Source organism: Columba livia, chromosome 22, assembly GCF_036013475.1.
Source record: "Columba livia isolate bColLiv1 breed racing homer chromosome 22, bColLiv1.pat.W.v2, whole genome shotgun sequence".
NCBI lineage: Eukaryota > Metazoa > Chordata > Aves > Columbiformes > Columbidae > Columba > Columba livia.
In genome coordinates this window covers 5,634,721-5,658,561 of record NC_088623.1, presented here as the reverse complement: position 1 = coordinate 5,658,561, position 23,841 = coordinate 5,634,721, and the positions used below count along the sequence as shown (strand labels likewise).

At 57.5% G+C, this 23,841-nt stretch overlaps 1 protein-coding gene across 3 annotated transcripts; it reads left to right on the top strand.

The window, feature by feature from the left end:
- Positions 1-23,629, top strand: AHCYL1 (adenosylhomocysteinase like 1). 3 transcript variants are annotated; one of them, XM_065038879.1, is made up of 17 exons: positions 1-318; positions 13,565-13,676; positions 13,991-14,134; positions 14,875-14,975; positions 15,715-15,817; positions 16,285-16,379; positions 16,639-16,745; positions 16,824-16,940; positions 17,107-17,170; positions 18,457-18,545; positions 18,982-19,052; positions 19,186-19,280; positions 19,371-19,469; positions 19,968-20,036; positions 20,970-21,048; positions 21,520-21,640; positions 21,735-23,629. In XM_065038879.1, the coding sequence occupies exons 1-17, from the start codon at positions 211-213 to the stop codon at positions 21,739-21,741; spliced, it is 1,581 nt and encodes a 526-aa protein (XP_064894951.1). In that variant the 5' UTR covers positions 1-210; the 3' UTR covers positions 21,742-23,629. The 3 variants fall into 3 exon arrangements, with proteins under 3 accessions (XP_064894951.1, XP_021153990.1, XP_064894950.1); XM_021298315.2 differs by lacking the exon at positions 1-318 and adding an exon at positions 2,573-2,830; XM_065038878.1 differs by lacking the exon at positions 1-318 and adding an exon at positions 2,913-3,075.
- Positions 23,630-23,841: the final 212 nt, after the last annotated feature.

Here is a 23,841-nt window from a genome sequence, read left to right as displayed (position 1 = left end):
AGGGCCGCCCCTGGCGCCGTGCGCGGCGGCCGCAGTCCCGCCGCAGAGCCGGCGGCACCGGAGTGTCCGCCGCGGCACCGGCCGGGCCCAGCCGAGCCGAGCCGGCTTAAACCGAGCCCGACCGGTAGCGCTCCTATCTGCCCGCCGTGCCCCGCCCCGCCCGGTACCGCGGGCGGCCACGGCCCGCCCCGCCGCCTCCTCCTCGTCAGGATGTCGGTGCCGGAGCCCGCCGGCGGCGAGGGGGTGAAGCAGGCCAAGGAGGTGGAGGACGCCGAGAAATATTCCTTCATGGCCACCGTCACCAAGGCCCCCAAGAAGGTACCGGTACCGGCGGGGGCCGGCCCGGTTCGGGGGGAGCAGCCCCCGGTTCGGAGGGAGCAGCCCCCGGTTCGGGGGGAGATGCCTGGAAAGCAGGGACTGGTCCAGTTTGGGGGTGACTGGGAAAGGGGGGACTGTCCCCATTGTGGGGAGAAGAGGGAAATCGGTACGGGGCTTGGAGGGGGCTGGGACCAAGCTTTGGGGGCAGAGGTGGTTGAAAGGGGATGTTGGCCCATTTTGGGGTGGAATGGGGAGGGATTGGGTACTGGGGAGAGAGGGGTCTGTACTGGGACACGGCCCTGGGCTGGCGCTGATGGGCTGGTACCGGGTGTGTGAGAGAGATGTGCCCCAATTTGGGGGACTGGGGTCAGGCCTGGTCCATTTTTTTTGGGGGGAAAGCCAAGGAGCAGCGCGGGGACTTGGCTGTGGTGTGGGGGTGTCTGGGGACAGGGTGACCCCAGGCAAGGGGACAGGCAGGTAAGGTGGGGGGAGTGGGTCAGGGGACCTTGTGTTTGGAGGTGTGTGTGGAGGTGACAGTGCTCTGTGGTGGGAACAGAGGAGGGGGACCTGTTAAATGGGACGAGCCGGCAGCAGTGACCTGGAGATGCTACTGTAGGTCACTCTGAAGGGCAGCAGGAGGAAATTTGGCGCGCCGAACTCTTTTTGGGGTTGGGATTCTGCTGGAGATGTGGATGGGAATGCGTTTGGGCTTGGGGAAGAGGCTGCTGGAGCAGCCCCGGCGCTGAGCTCCAGTCACCTCTTTCATCCTTGAAGACCTTCTCGCAGGACCTCCCGAGATGTCCCCGTGCCACTCCCTGCTGTTCTCGTGTCACCCACTAACTCGGGTAACCGGCCTTTTGATGGGGAAGCACGTGGAGACCTGTGCTCCTGGCTCGCTGCGGACCTGCCGGGTTCGGTAATGTGCCGCTGAAGTCCCGCTCCTGACAGTGAGGCCGATTTTTGTGCTCCCAGCGCCGCACGGATCCGCGCAGCTGCGGCCGGAGGTCCCCGCTGTGCTGAACATCGTGTTCCCCCGGGGGCTGCAGCCGCAAAGGCAGAGCAGTCGCAGCGAATGCGAATGTGCTGCTGCTCGGGGGGAGCATCTCTCTTGCCTCCCGTGGCCGGTGGTGGGATTAGGGGAGCGTCCGACCCCCGTGGGGGGGCTGCCAGTGGGTCACTGCGTTCCAGACGTCTCTCCTCGGCCAGGCTCCTGGCTGCTGCCGGGGAGCAGGGTCTGGAGGTTCTCCCTGCACCCCGACCCTGTTTATCCGGGTTGTGCACGTAGCCTGGAGGAAGGAGCAGAGGAATGCGGAGCTGGGATCTGCGTCCTCTGGCTCAGTGCAGCTCAAACTCAGGGATTGTTTTTTACCTTTTCGTTACCGTTGTGTTTCTCAGGGCTGGGGAGCTGGCAGTGCGAGGCTGCGGCTGGCTGGTCTGAGAGCAGGGAGCAAACCACTAATCCTGAAGTATCCTATGGGGCCAAAATATGTGTCATGAAAAGAAATGCAGTGTACGTGGAGAGGGGAATTGATCCAGCATCCTCAGAGACAAAGTTTGCTCGTGTCTCAGGGGTTGTGGGGTGTGTTATTACCTCGAATTTGCTGCTGTATGCGCACGGCATGAGGAGCCACAGGCAGACTCGTGGCTGCTGCAGCCTGTCCTGGCTGGGCGATGGTATTAAAGGTGCCCAGAACGACATGCACATGACATTTGAGGCTGATAACGCCAGCGAGATCATGGGGAGTGTACGATGTGGCTGAGGTCAAGGAACAAAATGCTTCGGGCCACAGTTTTCCTTGCCTGGCTAGTTACTGCGAATAGCGCTCAGTAATAGCGGAGGCATTGGCAGAAGGATAAAAGGACGGGGAAGGGAGAATTGCCCTCCTGAGATAAGACGTTGAGTGCCTCCAGCTCAGCCTTCGAAGCAGGATCGCAATTAAACCATTAAAACGCTTTTCTGTTCCGACTCAAGTCGAAGCGACTTTTGCGCTCGCTGCCCCGGGAGCTCTCAGCGTGGTCAGAGGCCAGCGATGATGATTGCGAGAGATGATTTCCCAGCACCGAGGTAGGGAAAAAATTGCAGCGTGCTGCCGGAGCGGCTCTCTCCCTGCGTTTTTAGGCTCCTTGAACTTTGCCGATGCAGTTTGCAGGAGGCGTTTGGCGATGGGGAGGGTGGGAACGCGGCCAAGCTTAGCGCAGGCTCCGTCTCCTCCGTGTGACCTGCCGCCGAACGGCTTTTCAGAGAGGAGCCTTAACTTGTGCTGCTGCTCGGGGAAGGTGCCAGAGTGCAGGGGAAGGGCCCTGAGCCCAGCTGGGACCTGGGGGAGCATCTCCGGTGTAGCTGGGGGCACGTCGGCCCCGCGGGTGCTGTGAAGACATCGGTGTCCTCGCCGCTGCGTCGGGGGCAGCCGAGCGAGCCCCGGCTGCGCAGCCAGCCCGGGGGATCGCTGACGTTTGTGTCTCCTTCTCTTGTCAGTCACTTGTTTAAGGTGAAAAAGTGAAACAGCAGGAGGTAAGAGATTAAGAGATTAAATATGATCAACTCCGGATTTAAGTAGGAGCCGGCGCAGTCAAGGTGAACGGAGCTGTAGCCTTTCTACTGAAATGTGGTGGTTTTCCCCCAAGAGCTGGGGTTGCCTGGCTCTGCCGAAGCTCCTTTTTCACTGCAGTTTCTGGGAAATCGGGCTGACAGCAAAATAACAGCAGCTTTGGTCAGAGCGAGGCGGTTCTTTGGCTGTGGGAGCTTTCCATGCAGAGGTGAGCGGCGCTGAGCCCCGGGCTGTCTCCAGCGCGTGTGCCTTCGTGTTGCTGGGGGGGGCTGGAAGCACTGAGGTTTGTGTTTTGCCCAAATTAAGTGAATTACAGGTGTGGGGATGAAGGGGGAGCTCAGGGGCAGGTTGTGCCCTTCCAGGTCTCCGTTGTGTCTGGGCATCTGCTGTGCTGCCTCCCTGGAGCCCGTCGGTGCCCTTGGCTGCGGCTGCTTTTCCGAATCCACGTCGGCTGGTCGGTGAAGCTTTAAACTCCCGGCTGAGCCGCGGGTGGTACCAAGCAGGCAGGACACGCCACTGTCCTTGGAGATGGGTGACAACGCAGGGGGGGCTTGGCAAGCGCTGTACCCGTCTGTCACTTCACCTGGTCCCCGTTGCGTCCTTGTCGCGTGGGGATCGCCCTCCGCAAGCTCCTTCACACCTGGGTGCCGGCAGACAGACAGACAGATGCTGCAGACTGATCTGCTTACTCATGCAGCAGCATGGGAGCATGAAATGGGCTTAAAACATTCAATTTTCTCCTGGGGGGGTGAGCTATGTGGCACCTCCATGCCCCAGGGAGCCGGTGCAGCTGTGGCCAGTGTGTTTGGTGGGCGCTGTGCCCCTGTGGGTGCCGGTGGAATCCCAGCGGGGGATGCTGATGCAGAGCAGTGCGGCTCTGCGGTGGCAGCGAGCGGAGCTCTGCGCTGCCTGGCATGGGGGTGGCTGGGGAGGTGGGGGGACAGAGCCCATAGGGAGCTGCTGTCCCTGGGGAGGGGGCATGGAGCCCATAGGGAGCTGCTGTCCCTGGGGAGGGGGCATGGAGCCCGTAGGGAGCTGCTGTCCCTGGGGAGGGGGCATGGAGCCCATAGGGAGCTGCTGTCCCTGGGGAGGGGGCATGGAGCCCATAGGGAGCTGCTGTCCCTGGGGAGGGGGGACGGAGCCCATAGGGAGCTGCTGTCCCTGGGGAGGGGGCATGGAGCCCATAGGGAGCTGCTGTCCCTGGGGAGGGGGCATGGAGCCCATAGGGAGCTGCTGTCCCTGGGGAGGGGGCATGGAGCCCATAGGGAGCTGCTGTCCCTGGGGAGGGGGGACGGAGCCCATAGGGAGCTGCTGTCCCTGGGGAGGGGGCATGGAGCCCATAGGGAGCTGCTGTCCCCGGGGAGGGGGCATGAAGCCTGTAGGGAGCCGCTGTCCCTGGGGAGGGGGTGGACAGAGCCCATAGGGAGCTGCTGTCCCTGGGGAGGGGGCATGGAGCCCATAGGGAGCTGCTGTCCCTGGGGAGGGGGGACGGAGCCCATAGGGAGCTGCTGTCCCCGGGGAGGGGGGACGGAGCCCATAGGGAGCTGCTGTCCCCGGGGAGGGGGCATGAAGCCTGTAGGGAGCCGCTGTCCCTGGGGAGGGGGGACGGAGCCCATAGGGAGCTGCTGTCCCCGGGGAGGGCTGGGTCCCTCTGGAGCACCGTCTCCACGGCTGGTTCTCGCAGGTGCCTGCGGAGCCGCCGTCCTGCCGCGGTGCCTGACCTTGCTGCAGGCTGCTGCTCCCCGGCCTCGCATGCGGCCCCTTCCCAGATCTGTGTTTTCTGCCCCGTTTTCCTCAGTCCCGAGCCTGCCCAGCCGGGTGCTGATAAACCCCCTTCCCCTTCAGACTGCCCTTGTTTGTACTGCCTGAGCTCCGGGAGTCGCTCGTTTTTCCTATTTAATTCCATCCCTTAGACGGGCTGCTCATAAATCCTCTCTGCCTTTGTGAGCTTGTCCGGGGCACCGGCCACCATCTCCTCTGCCAGTTGTTCAGCCAGACACCACGCACTCGTCCCTCTTTGCTTCCTTGCCCAACTCCTCTCTTCTTTTCCTCTCTCTATCTTCTTCCTGCAGTTTTTCCTTCTCATAATGAGATGTCCAGGCTGGGGTGACTTGAACAACTCATCCTTCGCTGTTTGGAGCACCTGGGATGGGTTTGGCCTTGTTGAGGTGCGGGGAAACCTGAAAAAGTGAACATGTTGCTATGGTGAGATGGTGAAAAGCTGAGCTGGTTGTACCCTGACCCATGGAGAGAGCAAATCATGAGGGTGTTTGCAACAGAGATGATTTACTGGGGGCAGGAGCAGGCAGGTGGTGCTATATTAGATGACAGAAAGGTAATTATTTCTGTAATAAATAGTTCTTGGGTCCTTCTCATCACTTGGGCTTTTGGGAGGGTCTCGTTGCTGTCCAGAAGGGAGGCCCGTCCTTGTCACCCAGCGCCTCTGCAAGGCCAGAAGATGCTTAATTAAGTTATTGAAGTGGAGAGCAGGAAGAACGGAGATTTTAGAGGTGAGGCTGACACAACCATCTGCAAATTGGCTTCCCAGGGTGAGTGGGTTTTGCTTCTCTCTTCTCCCCACGAGGTAGGCTGGATTTCCACCCCAACGGAGATGGAAAAGGAGTTGGATATTCATTCTCCGCAGCCTTCACAAGCACCTCTTGTGTTTTGATGGTGTGGGTGTCAGACCACCCATCCGAGCAGCGCTGGTTCTCCTTGGCGGAGCGTCCTTCCCGTGACAGCAGCTCTGCAGCGCGGGCAGGCGGCTGGCGGCACGGCCTCCGTGTTTATTTAGGCCTTTCCCAAAAACATGGGCTTGTTTTCTGCTGAGGACCAGCCTACCACAATACTTTCTTTGGGACCTGGACAGCTTTCACCGCACTTTGCAGCCCGTGCAAATGTTGGAGCCTGTTCCTGTGCACCCTGCTTGAGGTTAAGGCTGTTTTGTTGGGGTTTTCTTTATTTCTCAGGAAACCAGCTTTTCAAGGCCAGGCTGGAGTTGATCCTTTTGGATCCTTTTGGATCAACCCGCTGGTTGCACGCAGGGTGTTGCCGGTGAGGATCCCGTCCTCACGGTTCCTCCGCGGAGCGCCCGGTCCCGTGTTTGTGCAGGGGAGGTGTGGGGCTCGGCGCTGCTTCAAGAGATACGCTCGTGTCTTTTATCATCAGGAGTTTCCTGCGGGCGACGTTCTCCGTTTGCTGAGGGCTCGTTGCGTTTCCCGCTGAGCCCTTTGATCAGAGCTGCTTATCTGGGGGACTCTGACTCGCCTTCACTCAGAGGATGGTGCTGGTGGCACTTGAGGTGATCATCCCAGGGCTAAGGACCTTGTGCCAACACTTGTGCAGTGCCTGACCCCTCTCGTTCTCCATGGGGCCTTGGGTTGGATCCGTGTGGGGCTGGGGGCTGCTGTGGAGGGTTGGGGAGCCCCACGGAGGAGGAGCATCTCATCACCATCTCAGCGGCGTACGCTGGAGCCCCTTGGCAAAGCCCTGGGGACTCGGTCACTCTCAGCAGCCAGTGCCTGAACCTGGTCTGCACCACAGCCTTGGGCTGAGCAGCATCTCAGCCTGGCTGGTGAACCCTGGGCAGAGCACGGGGCCAGGTCTGATGTCTTTGTTGGTGATCTCGAGGGGGGCAACAGGATGAGAGGAAATGGCCTCAAGTTGCACCAGAGGAGGTTGAGGTTGGATTTAGGAACAATTTCTTCCCCAAAGGGCTGTGGGGCATTGGAACAGGCTGCCCAGGGCAGTGCTGGAGTCACCATCCCTGGAGGGCTGGACAGACGGACATGAGGTTCTCAGGACATGGGGCAGTGCTGGGCTGGGGGAACAGTTGGACTTGATGATCTTGAGGGTGTTTTCCAACCAAAACAATTCTGCGATTTTACAGGGAGTGGGTGCTCTGGGGCATCTTGGTTGCTGCTCCAAAGAGAAACTGCCGCTTGGGGTGTTATTTGAGCCTCACCCTGTGGGCTCCCTGCCCTGAGAACGCGGGAGCCGGGGCTATTCACGCCTTTCGGAAGCCGCCCCTGTCGCATTGGGCTGCTTGAACTGTGAATTTTAATTACACTTGGAGATCAATACGGTGGCCTTGGTAACGAGCTTATTGCTGCTGCAGAATCTGTTTACTTCAGGTTGGTGACAGCCAAAGAACTTAGGTGGCCGAGGACATGATGTTCCAGCTCGTCAAACAGGCTGCATTGTAATTGGGGTGAGGCGGCCGCCGGCCTCGGAGGTGGGTTCGGTCTCCCCTTGGCTGCCGAGCCGGCGGTTGCTGGCAGGACCTGGCGAAGGAGCCGAGATTTTGGGTGGGATCAGGTTTATCTGCGAGGTGTGGGCGCAGGAACGGCCCCTGCCGGGACAGAGGAGGTGGGCAGCCTGCAGAGGAGCGTCCTCGGGGCTTTGCCTCGCTGGAATTCATGTTCTGCTTTCCTCCTTCCAGATAACCCGGGGTGAGGTTCAACCTGCGTCCGCTGTTTTCGGTCTCTCCTCCTTTCGCCTCCCCGCAGGGAGCCCCAGATTTCACACGTTCTTGCACCACAGGGAGAAGTTTTACATCCAACCTGGGCATGTTTTGGAGTGTGAACATCTGGCTGATCCCTATTGACCTTGGAGCAGCCTATGACTCCCTCCTTTAACCAGCCCCTTCTCCCAATGTTCCCTGAGCTCGCCATCGCCGTGAGGACGTCACTTATCTCTCCTGCTCCAATTAAAAGAACGGGGGTTAATGGAGTTAACCCTGTTTGCAGGAAGGGTTGGCTTTGCTCCGGCACGAGGAGTCGGTGTCCGGGAGGGTGATGTTTGTCCATCTGGATAACGGTTCTTCTGAGCAGCTGAAGCCTGGGCTTCCTCTCCTGCCTTGTCTTTGAATGCATCAAAACCAAAGCATTTTCCAGGGCTGAAAATAGAGGATATTGGTAAATGAGAAATAGGCAGCTCTTGGTGATGTGTTTGTGGAAATACCACTGCGAGGGGCTTGGGGGGGTCAGCCAGGGCTGGAAACATGCAGAGGATGTAATTCCAGGTTTCCACTTGCACAGCTGTATTCCCTGACATAATGATATATTATTACACAAACTGGCAGCTCCTGCTCGATGCCGATCCTGCTGGGTATTTCCCTTAGAGCTGCGGCGCAGGGATGGAGTCGTTCAAGTGTAGGTGGCTGTAACTGGATGGCGTTTGCTGTATCGGTCTCTTGAAAGACCAAAAGAGGTCTTGAAAGGCTGCGATTCTTCTGCAGGTTGGTTCTGGGGGAGAAAAGGGGGCAGTTGGGGCACCCGGGGTGCTGGGCAGATCCATTCCTCCCCAAAACACCCAGGGGCTGCTTTACTGTCCCTCCGACAGCGCTTCCGAGCGCTCCCTTGGTGTCGCACAGCTGCGGTTGTAGAGGAGTTTTCTAATTAATGTAAAAATCGATGCTAATTAAAGCTGATTCCCTATCAGCTACAACACACACGCACACATTTCCATGTGCCTGTTTGAGGCCGTTGGTCCTCGGTTCGTCCCACAAGCTGCTGCAAGGTAACTTAACCCGCGGTCCTGTCGTGCTATGGTAGCAGGGTGACACCGATTCATCCCAGTTTTCCTGTTGCCCAAACACTTGGTGTGGGCACCGTGGATGATAAAAGAGATGATAAAATAGCCTTTGCCTGTGTCCCTGGGGTCCAAGGACTCGCCGCTGCGTCCGCTCTCGCGGAGCTTTCCTGGTGCTGTTGCTGGAGGCACCTTTGGCCTCAAGGTGTTTATAAGGCAGGAGTTATTCCCGGTTACTATTTAACAGCTGGGCACTCAAAATCACATTTATTTCATTTAATCCCGCCTTCTGTTTATTTTCCCTTTAACAGTGATTCCCACGATGACTGAAATCTTGCGGTGGTTTATTAACCCTTGCAATGGGCCTGTTTCTTTTCTGCTGTTTCTTCTCTGCTGAGCTTTGGGATTTGTGTGGAAAATCCTCAGTTCTTCTCTTGTACTCACAGGAACTTTCTTATTTTCTTTGTTTTCCCCAGTGCTTTGCCCAGCCCAGCGGTGCAGGAGGGCGGCTGGTATCAGGGCTTGGCCACTTTACTTTGCCAGGACCTCCGTGCCCTTTTATTTCCTTGTCAGGAACGGTGTAAAGGTTTCCAGGCAGAGATTTGGCTGCGGCTCCTGCTCGGGGCGAGCGCCAGGCGGGTCTCTGCCTCTCCATGGGGAAAAACCTGCCCGGTGAACCCTCTGCGAGCTGGGGGTACTCAATTCAGCACTGATTTTTCCGTCAATCCTTATAGAGTCACAGACGGTTTGGGGTGGAGGGGCCTCCCCAGCTCCCCATCCCACCCCTGCCATGAGCAGGGACATCTTCACCAGCTCAGGTTGCTCAGAGCCCCGTCCAGCCTGGCCTGGGATGTCTCCAGGGATGGTTCATCTACCACCTCTCTGGCCAACCTGGGCCAGGCTCTCACCACCCTCAGGGCCAACAATTTAATCCTCAGGTCCAGCCTGAATCTCCTCCGTTTAGTTTAAAACCATCACCCCTTGTCCTATCACAACGAGCCTCACGCTGGTTGTTTTATGTTATTGTTTTAAACGCTGGTGCGTGGCTGAAGGGCCCTGAGCCCCTGGGGTGACCCTCCCTCCCTCGCTGCTGCGTGGCCTGGGCGCCATAGTCCTTTAGAAATGTGTGAACTCATCTGGACCCGCATCCCCCTGAGAAACCAGTCGCAGCTCCCCGGAAGAAACGGTGTTTCTGCAGATGCCAAGTCCTCGGGGTTTGGAGCCGGGGAGCGTGAAGGTTTCCATCGCCAGGTCTGCAAAACTCGGCCCTGGCGCGAGGTGCTGGTGGTGCCTCATGTGCGAGTGGGGCTGGCGAAGAGGACGAGCGCTGCTTTGGGCTGTAAAGCGTTTCTAGTCTGGCTGAATATCCAGGAATGACAAAGAAATGATGAACTTAGAAGACAGGTCACGTCAGGGCTGCCTTAGCAGCGTGGGCAACCGGCAGTGCCCTCCCAGCCTCTGCCAGGGAGTTTTTGTTGGGGAGAGGAGGTGAAATAAGGGGAACTGGCTGCCCTGAATAAGCTTGGTCTCTGCCGCTGGCTTTCTGCAGTGAGAGGAAAGGGCCCTGGGTCCTTCCAGGCTTTCTCCTGGGAGGGCAGAAGTGGGTTACAGAGATATTTCTTGCTTTCCCGGTGGCTGCGTTGCTGGCAGAACGTGCTCGCTCCCGTTCTGCTGGTCCTCCCCGGGCCATCGTGTCGTCACGGCCGCGGATGTGGGGGGAATCTCCGGAGGGTTTGGGGGCTTTGCTGCTCCTGTCCCACCGTGTCACCCCGGGACACGAGTGGCTGTAAGGGCGCTTCCTTTGCACTGCCCTGGATGTGCCACCGCTCGCATTGTCCCTGGTGAAAAATAATAATTAAAAAGGGTTGCTAAGGCAAACCTGGGGGTTTAAGATGCCTGGAGCTGATCCCAGCACGTGTCTGTTCCCCTTGGTGAAGGAGGCCGGCGTGTGTCCCCTGGGGTGGCTGTGAGCTGGTGGATGCTTTCCAAACCCCCCTCCTCCTCCTGCACCCCGTTCCGTTGCTGTCCCCTGAGGCTGCATGGGATGCGATTGGGGCTGCATAGCACAGCGAAGGAGCTCGAGCATCCTCTCTGGAGCCGTTCTGCGGATAGAAAGAGTTTTGAAATGGAAAGTGAGGTTGTGTAGCGTGAGAGGGACGTGCCTGGCTCATCTGTGCCCGAGGTAAATCCAGCTGGATTTACAAAGTCCTCTGCAGGTCGGAGACGGGAGGGAGGAACTTCATAAGCTGGAAAAGCTGCTCTCAGCCTGACTGCTGGGGAAAAACGCAGGATAAATCACCGGGTCACCCGCCCGCGGTCACGAGCCGCCGGTTCCTTCGGATGGTGGCAGCCCAGCTCTGGGTCTGCTTGCCCTTCCCATGTTGTAGTAATTAAACAATGAGGCTGGATGCGCTGGGGGCACGTGGGGGTTCGGGGATGCCCAGCCAACGTGCCCACGTATGGGAAGGTGCCTTATAACGTAGGGAAACGCTTGGTGAAGCGGAGTTTTAGCTTCATGGTGATTCTGGGATGCACCGGGCAAGTGGCTGGTGTTCGCTTTGGAGGGGCCCAGGCACCATATTTGACCCTTTTTGGGGTGGTTGTGGCTGCAAAGGAGCGGCCGTTGTTGGGAAGAGTTGGATCCATGTGGGAACGGGCACAGCCGTGCTGGGTTTCGCAAGGGGAGAGAATGTACTTCTGGCTTGGCAGGTGTGACCGTGCAAGAACTTGGCAGGAGATGTCGCATCCTGGTGTTTTCCTGCAGGACATCTCCCAAAAACCGCTCTGTAGCCGCAGGGAGCTGCTCATTGCACAGCAACGAGACCCCAGCCCCATCTCCTGTAAGGAGGCAGCGATGCTGGAAAACCCCCCGGCTCTGTTTCTGTGCAGATAAATCAGTTCTGGATTGTTTTGCCTCTTCGGTCGCAAATTGCTGAGTTGAAAAAATATTGTTCCTCGCTCTTAAACCCTTGCGCTCCACCCGCTCGGAAAAGCCGCTTCAGCAGGGTTGGCGTTGGGCTGGGATTGATCGCGCTCTCCGCAGCCGGACGGTCCCATCGCGGTCCCGCCTCGCCGGGGATGCTGTTCATTCAGATTCTGGTGACAAGCTGAGGGATTACGAGATCTTCCCCGTTGCCTTAGCGCAGCTGGAGCGCCCGGCACGTGGCAGGTAACGCGTTACTGGTCGCCGTGCCGGCCCGCCGGCCTCCTTCATCTTCCTCCCGGCTGGTTGCCGGACGCCGCGTTAATTTGCCGCGCTCGGAGCGGGGGTTCCGTGTGCGAACGGTTCATTCGATTCAGAAGCTGCCTGTAATGTTCGATGATAATTTTAGCCAGGACAGATTTTGCTAAGCTGCGGAGTTCAGCTGAGCTCTGGTAAAGCCACGGCGGGGATTACTGTGGGTAATTCAGCACTTGGGTTTCTTTAGTGGTGATTTTTAAATTTATTTATTTATTTTTACCCCTCGAATTCAAACCCAGCATTTCTACAGCTGCCGTTGCTCCTAAAATGTGGGACCGTGCCTGGAGCTGGCGCGGCCCCCACGGCCGGTCACCCCAAGGGATGGTGGTGACTGGTAGGTCTCGGTTGTGGGGACAGCGTGGGGCTGGCGGGGGGCACAGCAGCCCCACCACCTCCTTCCCATCGCATCCCAAACCAGCTTTGCTCCCCGAGACCGTCCAGGCAGGGAAGTGCCCTGGCCCGGGGTCCCCGTGTCCCACCGGCGCCCTGGGCCGGAGCAGCAAAGCCTGGCTTAGGTGTTTGCTTTCTTTTCCTCCTGGGTTTGCCTCTTCCCTGGAAACCTTTCCCTGAGATGGAGAAAATTCCTCCGCTAACACGTCGAGCTGTTTTAATGCCAGGAGCGTGTTCACACCCTCTGCTTTGATGAGTTGGGTGGCCCAAAAGTGACCCCAGGATTTGAGCGGCTGCCCTGGTCCTGCTGGCCACTCCGGTGCTGGTACCAGCCAGGGTGCTGGTGGCCCCAGGCTATGCACATTCCTCTTTCCTGGGACGGCTCATCTCAACTAAATAGTTGCATTCTTCTCCCCTTGAAGACTATTTCCCTCATCAAAGCTTTTGGGAGCTTCGGGGCTCGTGGTGGTGTGGAAAACCCTCCCCGAGGCCGCCACAGCCCGTCCCCTTCCATCAGCTCCATTTCTTCGGGGTGCTTGTGGGGGTCTCCTGGGTCTGCGGGGACGCTTTGTTAATCCCACTCCCTGCCATGAGTCTCATCCCCATTAAGTGGCAAAATTAAATCCCGCAGCGACACGATCAGAGGGAAGAGGCTCCTCGTCGGGGTCGTTGTGCCGGGGAGGGGGTGTCCGCCTGGATTTGCGGCCGCTTTTCCTAATTCCCTTTCATCTCCGTTGTCTTTCTCTTGCAGAAGCAACAATAAAAGCTTTTTGCTGGGGCTGAGTGCAGCAGCTGAGCAGTTTGGGGCTGTTTTTCCCCTCGTTTCGGCCCAATGCGCTCAAATGTGACGAGCTGGCGGTAGGTGCCAGAGCCTTGAGTTGCCTCTGGCCGAGAGAAGAAGGAGGGGCGGCTGTTTTAGGGCTTCTCTTACAATGGAAACATCTGTAACGCCGAGGAGACTGAAAGCCAATGCAATGTCAACTACTTTTGTTGAAACGTTCTCTCTCGCTGGGTTTTTTCCCCTTGCTTTTGGTGTCGGTTTTGGAAGGCCGTGCTGTGTTTTTAACCTGCGGGATGCTCCGCTCCTGGGGAAGAGCCTGGAAGCACCAGAATTTCTACCGGGACCACCCCGTCTCTCTTACTGCTGCGTTTTTGGGCAGAAATCGGTTGGGACAGGGTCTGTTGGAGCTTGTCGGGAGGGCTGCACAGTATTTATGTTGTACAAGCCGTCTGACTTTCCTGGAGGAGCCTCAGGGAGCCAGAGGTGGGTTAAGGAGGATGTTTTGAGCCTTGCTGGGTGCTTTTTGTATCTTCAGGTGTTAAGCGTTCAATCTGCTTTAAGCTGGTGACAGAGATGGTCGGGAAGAGGTGGGGGTTTAATTTTTGTCGCCACAAATCTGTTCCTTGGTGCGTTTGCCGCTTCCCATTTCTGCGACTACAGCGGCCGAGGTTGACTGAAGGGACCCACGGGCCCGAATAACCTGGAAAGATGGCGTTGACCCGCTCATTTAGCATTTCTCTTTGTGTTTCTCAGCAAATCCAGTTTGCAGATGACATGCAGGAGTTCACCAAGTTCCCGACCAAGACGGGGCGCCGGTCCCTGTCCCGCTCCATCTCGCAGTCTTCCACCGACAGCTACAGCTCCGGTAGGTGCCAGGATCCCTCTCCGTGTGCGGTTCTTTCCCAAACCCAGCGTTGGTGCCGCCGCACGTCGGGATGCTCCGCGCTGCTGTGTTGCACAGGGCCACGGAGGGGATAATTCTGGGAGTTCCTGAAGCTCAGGTGTTGGTTATCAGTTGATAACCCTGTTATCTCTGGGGTGTTTTAGAGAATAAGAGTGCAAAATTCCTTCTGGCTTTTCCTGTGGTTTGAAGCATGAGTGTGTGTGTGGAAGCAAAAGGGCGGGAGGTCCCTGGTCTGGGGGTGACGTTTGTGACGTTTGTTCCTCTCCCGGCCGTAGCTGCGTCCTACACAGACAGCTCGGACGACGAGGTGTCCCCTCGCGAGAAGCAGCAAACCAACTCCAAGGGCAGCAGCAATTTCTGTGTGAAGAACATCAAGCAGGCGGAATTTGGGCGCCGGGAGATCGAGATCGCTGAGCAAGGTAAAAGCGGAGCGAGGGGCTTGCGCCGTGTTCTCCGGAGACCAGGAGCTGGGGCTGGTGATTCCCATGGCTCATACCGCAGCCTGGGACACCCCATCTCTGCCCCCCGAATCGGCAGATGACACGGGGAGTCGCTGGATGTGACAGCAAATGTTAATGACACGTGGCATCTATCTACCAGCAGTAGAGCTCTTGCAGGGTTCATGTTCTGGTGGCTTCGGATGAGAAACCTCAATGGGCAAAATTATCTCGCGATGCCTTTGGGGACATGAAAGCTGTCGGTCCCAACCCCTTCCCCGGGGGCTCGTGGGCAGCCGAGTTGCTGTTTCCAGCGGGGCGATTGGGTAACTTTGCTTTCGTGCTCCTTTTACACACACGCTGCCAAAGCCTCCGAAGGGGAAGATAATCCAGGGATGTTCCAAGCAAGTTTGGAGATGCGGCAGCGCCGTTCGCATCTTCTTTAGGTGCTGCTTCCCAGCGCTGTTCTGCGGGGCTGCTGACTGTCCCCGTCGTGTCCCAGACCTCTCTGGTCTTGTGATGTGTCTTTGTCAAGTGACAAATGACACTGGTGTTCTGATCACACTTTGGACAGCCCTACCAGGCCAGAGATGAGTTGTCTCCCCAACTCTTGTAGCAAAAACTGTGGGTTGGATTTAGGCTGTGAGAGCCCAGGTCTGGCAGACAGGGGCCTTTGGACTGAGCCATCGTTCAAACCTTTCTCTCTGTCCCTTTTTTTGCAGACATGTCTGCTCTGATTTCCCTCAGGAAACGAGCTCAAGGGGAGAAACCTTTGGCTGGAGCTAAAATTGTGGGTTGTACCCACATCACAGCACAGACCGCGGTGAGTAGCTGCGTTTTTGGGGTGTCTGGGCTGGACAGACCCATTTTACCCCAGAGAAAGGAAGTTGCTTAAGTTTCCCAGCCTTGGGCGATTGGAGGAGTCACCTTCACTGTTGTGAAAGCATCTTGGAAAGGTTCTGCTGCCCCAGGGAAAACAAGAAGGTGTAGATGTTAAACTGGATTTTAGTGCAATCAGCATAAGTGACCACACTGGTCACTATTTAGAAAAAATAGTTTCGAGAGAAATATTGTAGAAACAGGTTCTTTGTATACTTCTGTATACTTGAATTTCAATGAAAAGCCATGCAGAATAATGTTAGAATTATTAGTGTAAAGTTTTTAGTTATAAGCCGTCTGTAAAATTCAGTTTTGGTCCAGCAAGTTCCCATAGGAACCACGATGCCATTCAGACATCCCGTTATTGAATGACACGGCCAGTCAGGTAGGTGGCTTCCTAAAAGCTGCCGATTTACGTGGTGTGATGGCCGTGGACTAAGATGACATTTCTCTTAAGTATCAAAACTTTCAGAAAACGGCACATATAACAGGCAATCCTGTGGTTGAACGGCTGCCGATGCGTTTAATCCCAGCGTAACGTTTTTACAGATGCAAAGAGCCACCTCATGTTCCCCCTCCTAGTTTTTCTACAGTTTTGGGTACAGATGTTCTGGTTTGCTGGTGGGTTCCGCGGCGCTGGGGGCTCCGCGCTGTGCCCGTCACCGCTGCCCCGGGTCTCGCAGGTGCTGATCGAGACGCTGTGTGCGCTGGGGGCGCAGTGCCGCTGGTCCGCCTGCAACATCTACTCCACCCAGAACGAAGTGGCGGCCGCCCTGGCCGAAGCCGGTGAGTGTAGAGTTGTAGAATCACAGAACTGTTTGGGTTGAAAAGCCCCTCAAGGTCATGGAGTCCAGCCATAACCCGGCCCTGGCACTGCCCCATGTCCTGAGAACATCATGTCCGTCTGTCCAGCCCTCCAGGGATGAACCCACCACTGCCCTGGGCAGCCTGTTCCAATGCCCCGCAGCCCTTTGGGGAAGAAATTGTTCCTAAATCCAACCTCAACCTCCCCTGGTCTGGCTGAGCCTGGGGCCGCAGGGCCTTCCAGCCCCTCCTCCCAGACGGTTGGTTTGAGGGTTGGTTTGGACCAAATATCTTTTAGGGAGGGATAAACAGGTCTGATGCTGTTGTGGGCTGCGGTTTGATCTCCGCACGGCCCCTCGTTCCTCCTGTCTGTGGTTTTCCGGAGTTGGCCAAGCAGGAGGGAGCTCTGCCAACCTCAGCACATGCCAAGGATGCTTCTCTTCCTGTAGGTGTTGCCGTGTTTGCCTGGAAGGGGGAGTCGGAGGATGACTTCTGGTGGTGCATTGACCGCTGTGTTAACATCGACGGCTGGCAGGCCAACATGGTAACGAGCCTTCCTCCAGCCCTTCCTCCTCCTCGGTGCAGTGCTCATGGCTGCTCCTCGCCCTTCCCTCCCGGGGGCTGCTGCTGGGCATCTGCTGCTGTTGCCAAGGGCTCCAGGAGCCTTTACCCTCGTTCCTCTGCCTGACTGTTCTCCCCTCGGTGCCTGCAGATGGTTTTCATCTCTTTTCCCATTCCTGTCCCCAGCGAGTGCTTTTCGCAGCAGCAGCCTGACTGCCCCATGCTCTTCCTTGCCTCTCTAGATCCTGGATGACGGTGGGGACCTGACCCACTGGGTTTATAAGAAATACCCCAACGTATTCAAGAAGATTCGAGGGATTGTGGAGGAGAGCGTGACCGGCGTGCACAGGCAGGTTTGGGAAGGCAATCTGGAGATCTCTGATGGGGTTGCTGTTCTCTGTTCTAACCCAGCCCTGTCCCCTTCCAGGCTGTACCAGCTCTCCAAGGCCGGGAAGCTGTGTGTCCCAGCCATGAATGTGAACGACTCCGTCACCAAACAGAAATTCGATAACCTGTATTGCTGCCGGGAATCCATCCTGGACGGGTGAGTCCCCTCCTGCCTGTCCCCTCTGTCACTCTCACGCCGGTGGCTTTGGCCCCGGCTCCTCTGGAGCAGAGCCCGGCTGTTTGCGGCGTTGTGCTCGCAGGACCTGTGCCGTCAGCGGTGTGCGCTGGACTAATCCCAACACAGGTCTCTCTCTGTCCCCCAGCCTGAAGAGGACCACAGATGTCATGTTTGGAGGGAAGCAAGTGGTGGTTTGTGGTTATGGGGAGGTGAGTCCCACTTCTCCCCCGCGCAAAGACCTTGATGGAGGAGTAGATGAAACCCGGTGAGCGATCACCAGGGAATTTTTGCTGCTGAGAGGCTGGGGAACAAGCACCAGATTCCCCAGTTTGCCTGCAGATTAGCTGGGCTGCAAACACAGTTGCTGGGAACGCTGGCCTGAATTCTAACTACCCATGGGTGCTCCCATCTGCTGTCCCTGGAGCGAGTTCAGCAGCCAGCCCGGCTGTCACCGAGCCTGTGACAGAGGAGGCGGAGGGACAGGCTGCATCTCGCTGGTGGATCATGTTCTGGCAGAGGGGAATCGCATCGCGAACTTGTAACTGATTCTGCCCTGGGAGAGCGCGGAGCTGGGAGCTGACACCTTCCCTCCATCTGTGCGCTGGCCGCGTGGGTGTTGATCTTCCCGCGCGGCGAAGGGCCTGGCAGGAGCTGCAAACGCTCTTCCCGGCAGGAACACGCTTGCGAATGTATTGAAGGCAGCGGCGGAGCCCAGCTCCGCTCTCACCCGAGCGCTCCGGGCTGGCGTCTGCTCCTCCAGTTGGAGGCTCCTGGGTCTGTCCTGAGTTTTCCTGCGCTTGTTCAAAAGCAGGGAGTCCTTCCCCTCGTGCTGGTTTCCCCTTTGGATTGGGTGGCAGTCCCGCTTTGCCCTGCTTGGCTGTTTTCAGTAGACCTGAGCTGGGTGATAAGTGAGGGTGTCTCTGGAAATGTTTCTTGCCTAGCAGCATCTTGGTGGTCAGAAAACGGGGCTGAGCATGGGAGGGTGCAGATGAGGCGGGTGTTAGTGTGGGGGGTGGCGTGGAGAGCCGGACTTGAGTTTAATTGTGTGGTGAGGAGTGGGATGGGGTCAGAGATGCTGCTGCAGGAGCTCGGGGGGAGTGGGATGGAGGATTCATCCCTGATCAGTGCAGGACAGCTCTGAATGCCAAAGAAACCCTTTGGTTTAAAAAGCAAGTGTGGGAAGCTCATGCTCATCCAGATTGGCTTTAATCTCGGGGAGGAGAGCTCAGAAGGGCTCCTGCGATGCTGTGAGCGTGGTGGTTTTGGGAAGCTCCTGCCAGCTGGTGGCCATGCTGGGGGGGTGCTGGTTTTGGGGGACCTGGGCTTGTGGCAGAAGTGCCATTCGCCTCATACGTCGCTGAGCTGCTCCTGGCATCGGGTAGATGGCCAGGACCAGCGTCTCCCAGCCTGGGACGTGCTCATGCTGTTTTGGGGAGGGATTGTAGCGCTCGGCGTGTCCTGTGCTCAGCTTCACGCTGGCGCTTTGCCTCGGCAGGTCGGCAAGGGCTGCTGCGCCGCTTTGAAAGCCCTGGGAGCCATCGTCTACGTCACCGAGATCGACCCCATCTGCGCTCTGCAAGCTTGGTAAGATGTTACGTGCTGCTTGTGAGTGTCTCTTAACCCGCTCTCCAGCCTCCTTAAAACCCTGCCAGAGGCTGAAATAGAGCCAGGGGATCTGGGGCTCATCTTGGGGATCATATATTGTGCTGGGCTAGTGGTGGGGAAGAGCTGGGGCAGCTCGTGGGGTACGAGGCGCTGGGTACCTGCACCAGCTGGCTGGGGGAGGATGCTTGAGGGTTTATTCAGGGCTATCTGGATGTTCCACACATTTCCCGGCTCCTCCAACATTTGTGAGAGCAGGTTTGATGCCGCATCCTTTGCACAGCTCTTCCTCTTGCATCTGGCGTCCCTGGGGGTGTGGGGGGGGTTGTCTGACTGTGTGTGGGTGATTCTGGCCTGCGGCAGAGAAGGAAACAGGTTTCTCCTCCTCATCGTGGTCCCTCTCCCCTTTTTTTGCCAGCATGGACGGATTTCGGGTGGTGAAGCTGAGTGAAGTCATCCGTCAGGTGGACGTCGTCATCACCTGCACAGGTAGGGATGGAGAAGGTCGTGGAGGAGCCTTGGGGCGGGATGAGAAGGAGCAGCTGTGACCAAGTGGATGTCTCCAGGGCTCTGGGGAGCTGGGGATGGTCAGTGCCCTGCCTTCATCTCTGCCTCTCTGCAGGGAACAAGAATGTGGTGACCAGAGAACACCTGGATCGGATGAAGAACAGCTGCATCGTCTGCAACATGGGCCACTCCAACACTGAGATCGATGTGGTGAGTCCTGCCGCCTCAATGGCTGCGCCTGCCCCACCGTCCTCCCGCCGTCACTCCATCCTCTTCCTCCTCTTCCTCCTGCTCTTGCAGACCAGCCTCCGGACCCCGGAGCTGACCTGGGAGCGGGTCCGTTCCCAAGTGGACCACGTCATCTGGCCGGATGGGAAGCGGGTGGTGCTGCTGGCCGAGGTGCGCAGGGAGCGGTGCCGCCACGGCGCTTCGGGAAACCGCTGCGGGCCAGAGTTTGTAACAGAGATTTACCTGGGTGGAAAGGCACTGGGAGGAGGTTCAGAGCTTAGGAAAAGGGTTCCTTGGTTTATTTTTTTTTTAATTTTCCTTCTCTTGATGCAGAGGAGGTGTCACGTACCATACGCAGCCACAGAGGTGCCATCTGGCTGTGTTCTTTCAAGCCAGGAGATGGCATTTGTCTGACAGGGAGAGCTGGGTGTCCCCTCATCCCACGCCAGCTCTCCTGGCTCTTTCTGGGGACCACAGAATCTCCCGGCCTTAAATAGTGGGGAAACTGAGGCAGAGTTTGAACCCTCTGGTCACACAGGTGGCCCTTGAGTCACGGCGCTGGGGTTGTCCCTGTCCCAGGGAGGGGGTAGAGGTGTCTCCTGTCTCCAGATGTGATTCGCTGTGGTGTCGGGGGCAAACTCTCAGCAAACTCCTCCTGCTGTCTCCTAGGGCCGCCTGCTCAACCTGAGCTGCTCCACGGTTCCCACCTTCGTTCTGTCCATCACAGCCACCACGCAGGTCCGTATGCTGTGGGGTGCGCATGGGTTGGAAGAAGCTGGGGACACTCGGTCAGTTGGGTGCTCGGGGTGGCACCAGTGACACCGTAGCCACCAGCTCTTGGCTGGGGTGGACTTGATGACGGTGTGAACTTCCTGCTCTGGGTACAGCTGGGAGAGAGTTTAAAATGAGCCGGGCTTTGTGGCAGAGCTCCTGTAAGCCACTGGAGAGCTCCCCTAGTGCAGGTTTAAGCTTTGCTTTGTCTTTGGACTCTTGATTTCTACATCATTAAAAAGAACAAACCCTGGGGTGAGTTTTGGGTACCTGGAGGTTAAAATGCTCCCCGGTGCCGGCTCAGCCGGGGGACCCGGCTCAGGTCCTGCACTGTGTGTTGTGACTCTGCCTTTTCCAAAGCAAACGATGATTAAATGTGGCTCGGCTCTTCGCTCTGCAGTCAGTGCTGGCTGTGCTGCTTTGGGTCTGCAAGCAGTGGGAGAAAGGCGCTGGGCTGGAAACGTGGGGGGATGGATGGCTGGGGAATTCCTTATCCCCACACCGTGTTTTGGACCTGGGTCTGTGCTGCGTGAACAGACACTCGGGGGGATGCAGCTTCATTTCTGCTGTGGTTTTTGGAGCGATTCTGCCAGCTGGAGAGCTCCCCTCCATCCATTTCTGTGTGAGACGGCAGCTGGATGGTTTAAGAGAATTAGAGCTGCTCCCCTCCATCCTCACGCTCTGGTTTTCACTGTGTCGTTAAGCCCACGTGCTGCAGATGGGCTGGGTGGCAGCTCATCCCCATTGCTCTGGTCCAGAGAGCGACGTACCCGGGGGTGGAAGCCTTTCCTCCCAGGCATTTTGGAAGAGGTTGCCCCCTTCCCTCAGGCTCCTAAACTGTTTGCTGCCAGAGCTCTGGCCGTCCCTGACTGTCCCCAGTGTCCCCTGTGCTCTCTGCAGGCGCTGGCTCTGATCGAGCTCTACAACGCTCCCGAGGGCCGGTACAAGCAGGACGTGTACCTGCTGCCCAAGAAGATGGGTGAGTGACGGGAACCCAGAGCCACTTGGCCCCCGTGCTGCTGGCGGGGGGCACAGCGGTTTGGGACGCAAGGAGAACCCCAAATCTGGGCTGGACGAAACTGGCAGGGAGAGGAGGAGTTCAGGGAAGCCGGCAGAGGCGACAGCTTTTAAAATAGGTGTAGATTTATTTTCTTGCAGCGTGGCTGGTGTCTCTTATCCTGCATTTTACCCGCTCCAGGGGTTTTAGTGCAGCCCTTTGCACACCCAGCCCCGCTCAGCACCCGGGTTGGGCTCAGCTCTGCTTTAGGCTTGAGCTGGGAGTGAATCCGTGGGGCTGGGGGATAAGGACAGCCTGTTCAGACCCAGCGCGGTGCCCTGGCACTTTTTGTGCCATACAGTTCTAGGATAGAATCATTCTGGTTGGAAAAGACCCTCAAGATCATCGAGTGCAACCGTTATAGCCCCCAGATCCCCTCTTTGCCCCCCCCAGACGAGTACGTCGCCAGCCTGCACCTGCCCTCGTTCGACGCCCACCTGACGGAGCTGACGGACGATCAGGCCAAATACCTGGGACTCAACAAAAACGGGCCTTTCAAACCCAATTACTACAGGTGGGTGCTGGGGGGGCCAGGAGCGCCGTGTCCCACCCATTGGGTGCCCTGGGGACACCTCAAGCACCTCACTGTCCCCTCCCTTCTCTCCTAGATACTGACGGACCATACCCATGAAGGACCAGACCACACAAGGCAACATTAGAGAGATTATTTTTAAAGATCATGTTTATTTTCGTTTACCTTTTTATTTGCAAACCAGCAAAGGAACCTGTTTTTAGATTTATCAGTGTGATTTTAAGGTCACTTTTTCCTTTCTCCCCTCTCAATTTTACCCTTTTACATGATCATGTCTCTGTCTTGGCAGACAACCTGGGGTTCGCTTCTCGCTTTCATGTGGCTGAAGCCCGGCCCTGGCTCCTCTCATGCCAAGGGCACTTCATTCCCGCAGCGATTTTATACCATGTCCCACCTTCCCAGCCCGCGTTGGTCTCGGTTGGGATCCCCGCAGACCCGGAGATGCTCTTTTACCCTTTTTTAATATTCTTTTCTTTGTGTGGGTTATCTGCAACTTCTAAATTGCCTTAAAGAGCCCAGTTTTAGCTGCTAGATCACCGCTCCCAGCACTGGGAGCAGAGTGGCACCTGCTGGCCACCTCGCGAATCGGTGACTGTCCCCAAGCCCAGCCAGTGGCCCCTGCGCTGAGGTGGCCCAGGTTTGGTGGCCGCTGGGCCAGGTTTGGTGGCCCAGCCAGGTCCGGCGGGGAAGTTCACCGTTTCAGGTGCTAATCTGAATTCGGACGGGGGTCGCTTACCCAGCATTATCCTCATCTCTCCTAGTTTGTTTTTGGTTTTTTATTTTTAGCCAAACTGCACCTTAATTGAGTTAAAACCAATTTGTTTGTTGGATTGTTTTTCCTCTTTTCCTTTCTGAGACGTTTGTTTCCTTCAGGAGATGTTTTGAAGCGGGGGAAGCGTCGGGGACGCGGCTGCCCAGTCTGGGTGCTCGCTGCGTCCCAGCCGCCCCGTTTCCCATCGGGGTGGATTTAAGGGTGTCTGGGGTTTATTTTTGGGGGGTATTTCATTGTTTTCCTTTATGAGATGGATGCAGAGATGAGCCTTCCCCGTACCCCTCTGCACCACAGCCCCTGCACAAAGCCCTCGGTTCCCCATCGCTCCCCCTTCCCCGTGTTTCAGCCTCTCATCGCCTCCTTCATCCCCTTCCTCATCCTCACCCGTGGCGTGTTTCTCTTTCCCATCTCTCGCAGCTTGTCCCCGGGCTGGGGGAAGCTCCTTGCAACCCAACGAGGTTTCTCTTGGCTTATTTTATCTTCCCCAAATTACCTTTTTCTTCCCCCAGCCCCGAGTGGCTCCCCATTCGCGGATAACGGGGCTGCCGTGGTACCTGGGACCGGGGGCTGCTCCTTCGCCCCCCGTCCCGTGGGTCCTGTTCTTGTGCCGCCCGCTGGGTCCCCCCGGGCAGGTTTGGGGGTGCCGCTGCCCCGGGGGTGCAAAGCTCCTTTGCGGGGATAGGATGATGTGACAAGGGACGCTCGTGGTTTTGATCACCCTGTTTTCTGCTCCTTCTCCTTTGACTTCTCCCTCTTTCTTGCCCTGCCCGGTCCCCTCCTGGACCGGCGCTGGGTCGCCCGCCCTCCCCACAGATTTTGGGGGTCACCTGCCTCCCCAGGACCCCCAAAACCACACAGGGGGCTCGTGCCGGGTTCCGCGAGCCGGGATGGGCATCCGTGGGGAGGGAGCGAGACCGTGTCCCCCGTTCTCCAGGGGGGACGCCTGCGCTTTGCAGGGGTCACGGTCCCCGTCTCCCGGCTGGGGGCCACAGTTCCCCCTTTCCCGTCCCCCTTAAGGGCTCCATCTCTGTACAAGCCATGTCGGGGCGGGGGGAGCCCGGGGGGGGGGGGTGGCAGCGTCCGGCCGGGAGGGAGAGGTTTATTTTGTATATGAATGATTTTTAATGAATGCAATATTAATCCTTGCAGATTGAGCAATAAATCATTAAAAGTCTAATTAACCTGTTAGGAAAAATGAAGAGCTTTAGCTTGTGGGTCGTTTATTTGGGCGAGTGAGCGAATGCAATCCCTTGGGGACCCTGGGGTGTGGCTGAGCCCAGGGCTGGGATCTGCCTGTGGCCACCCCGAATTGGGCTTTGGGGGCCCCCAGCACCCCCAAGCATCTCCAGGGCCCCCTCCATGCTGCTCTGTGCCCTTTGACTTGGGGTTTAAACCCCACCTGGTCCCTCTG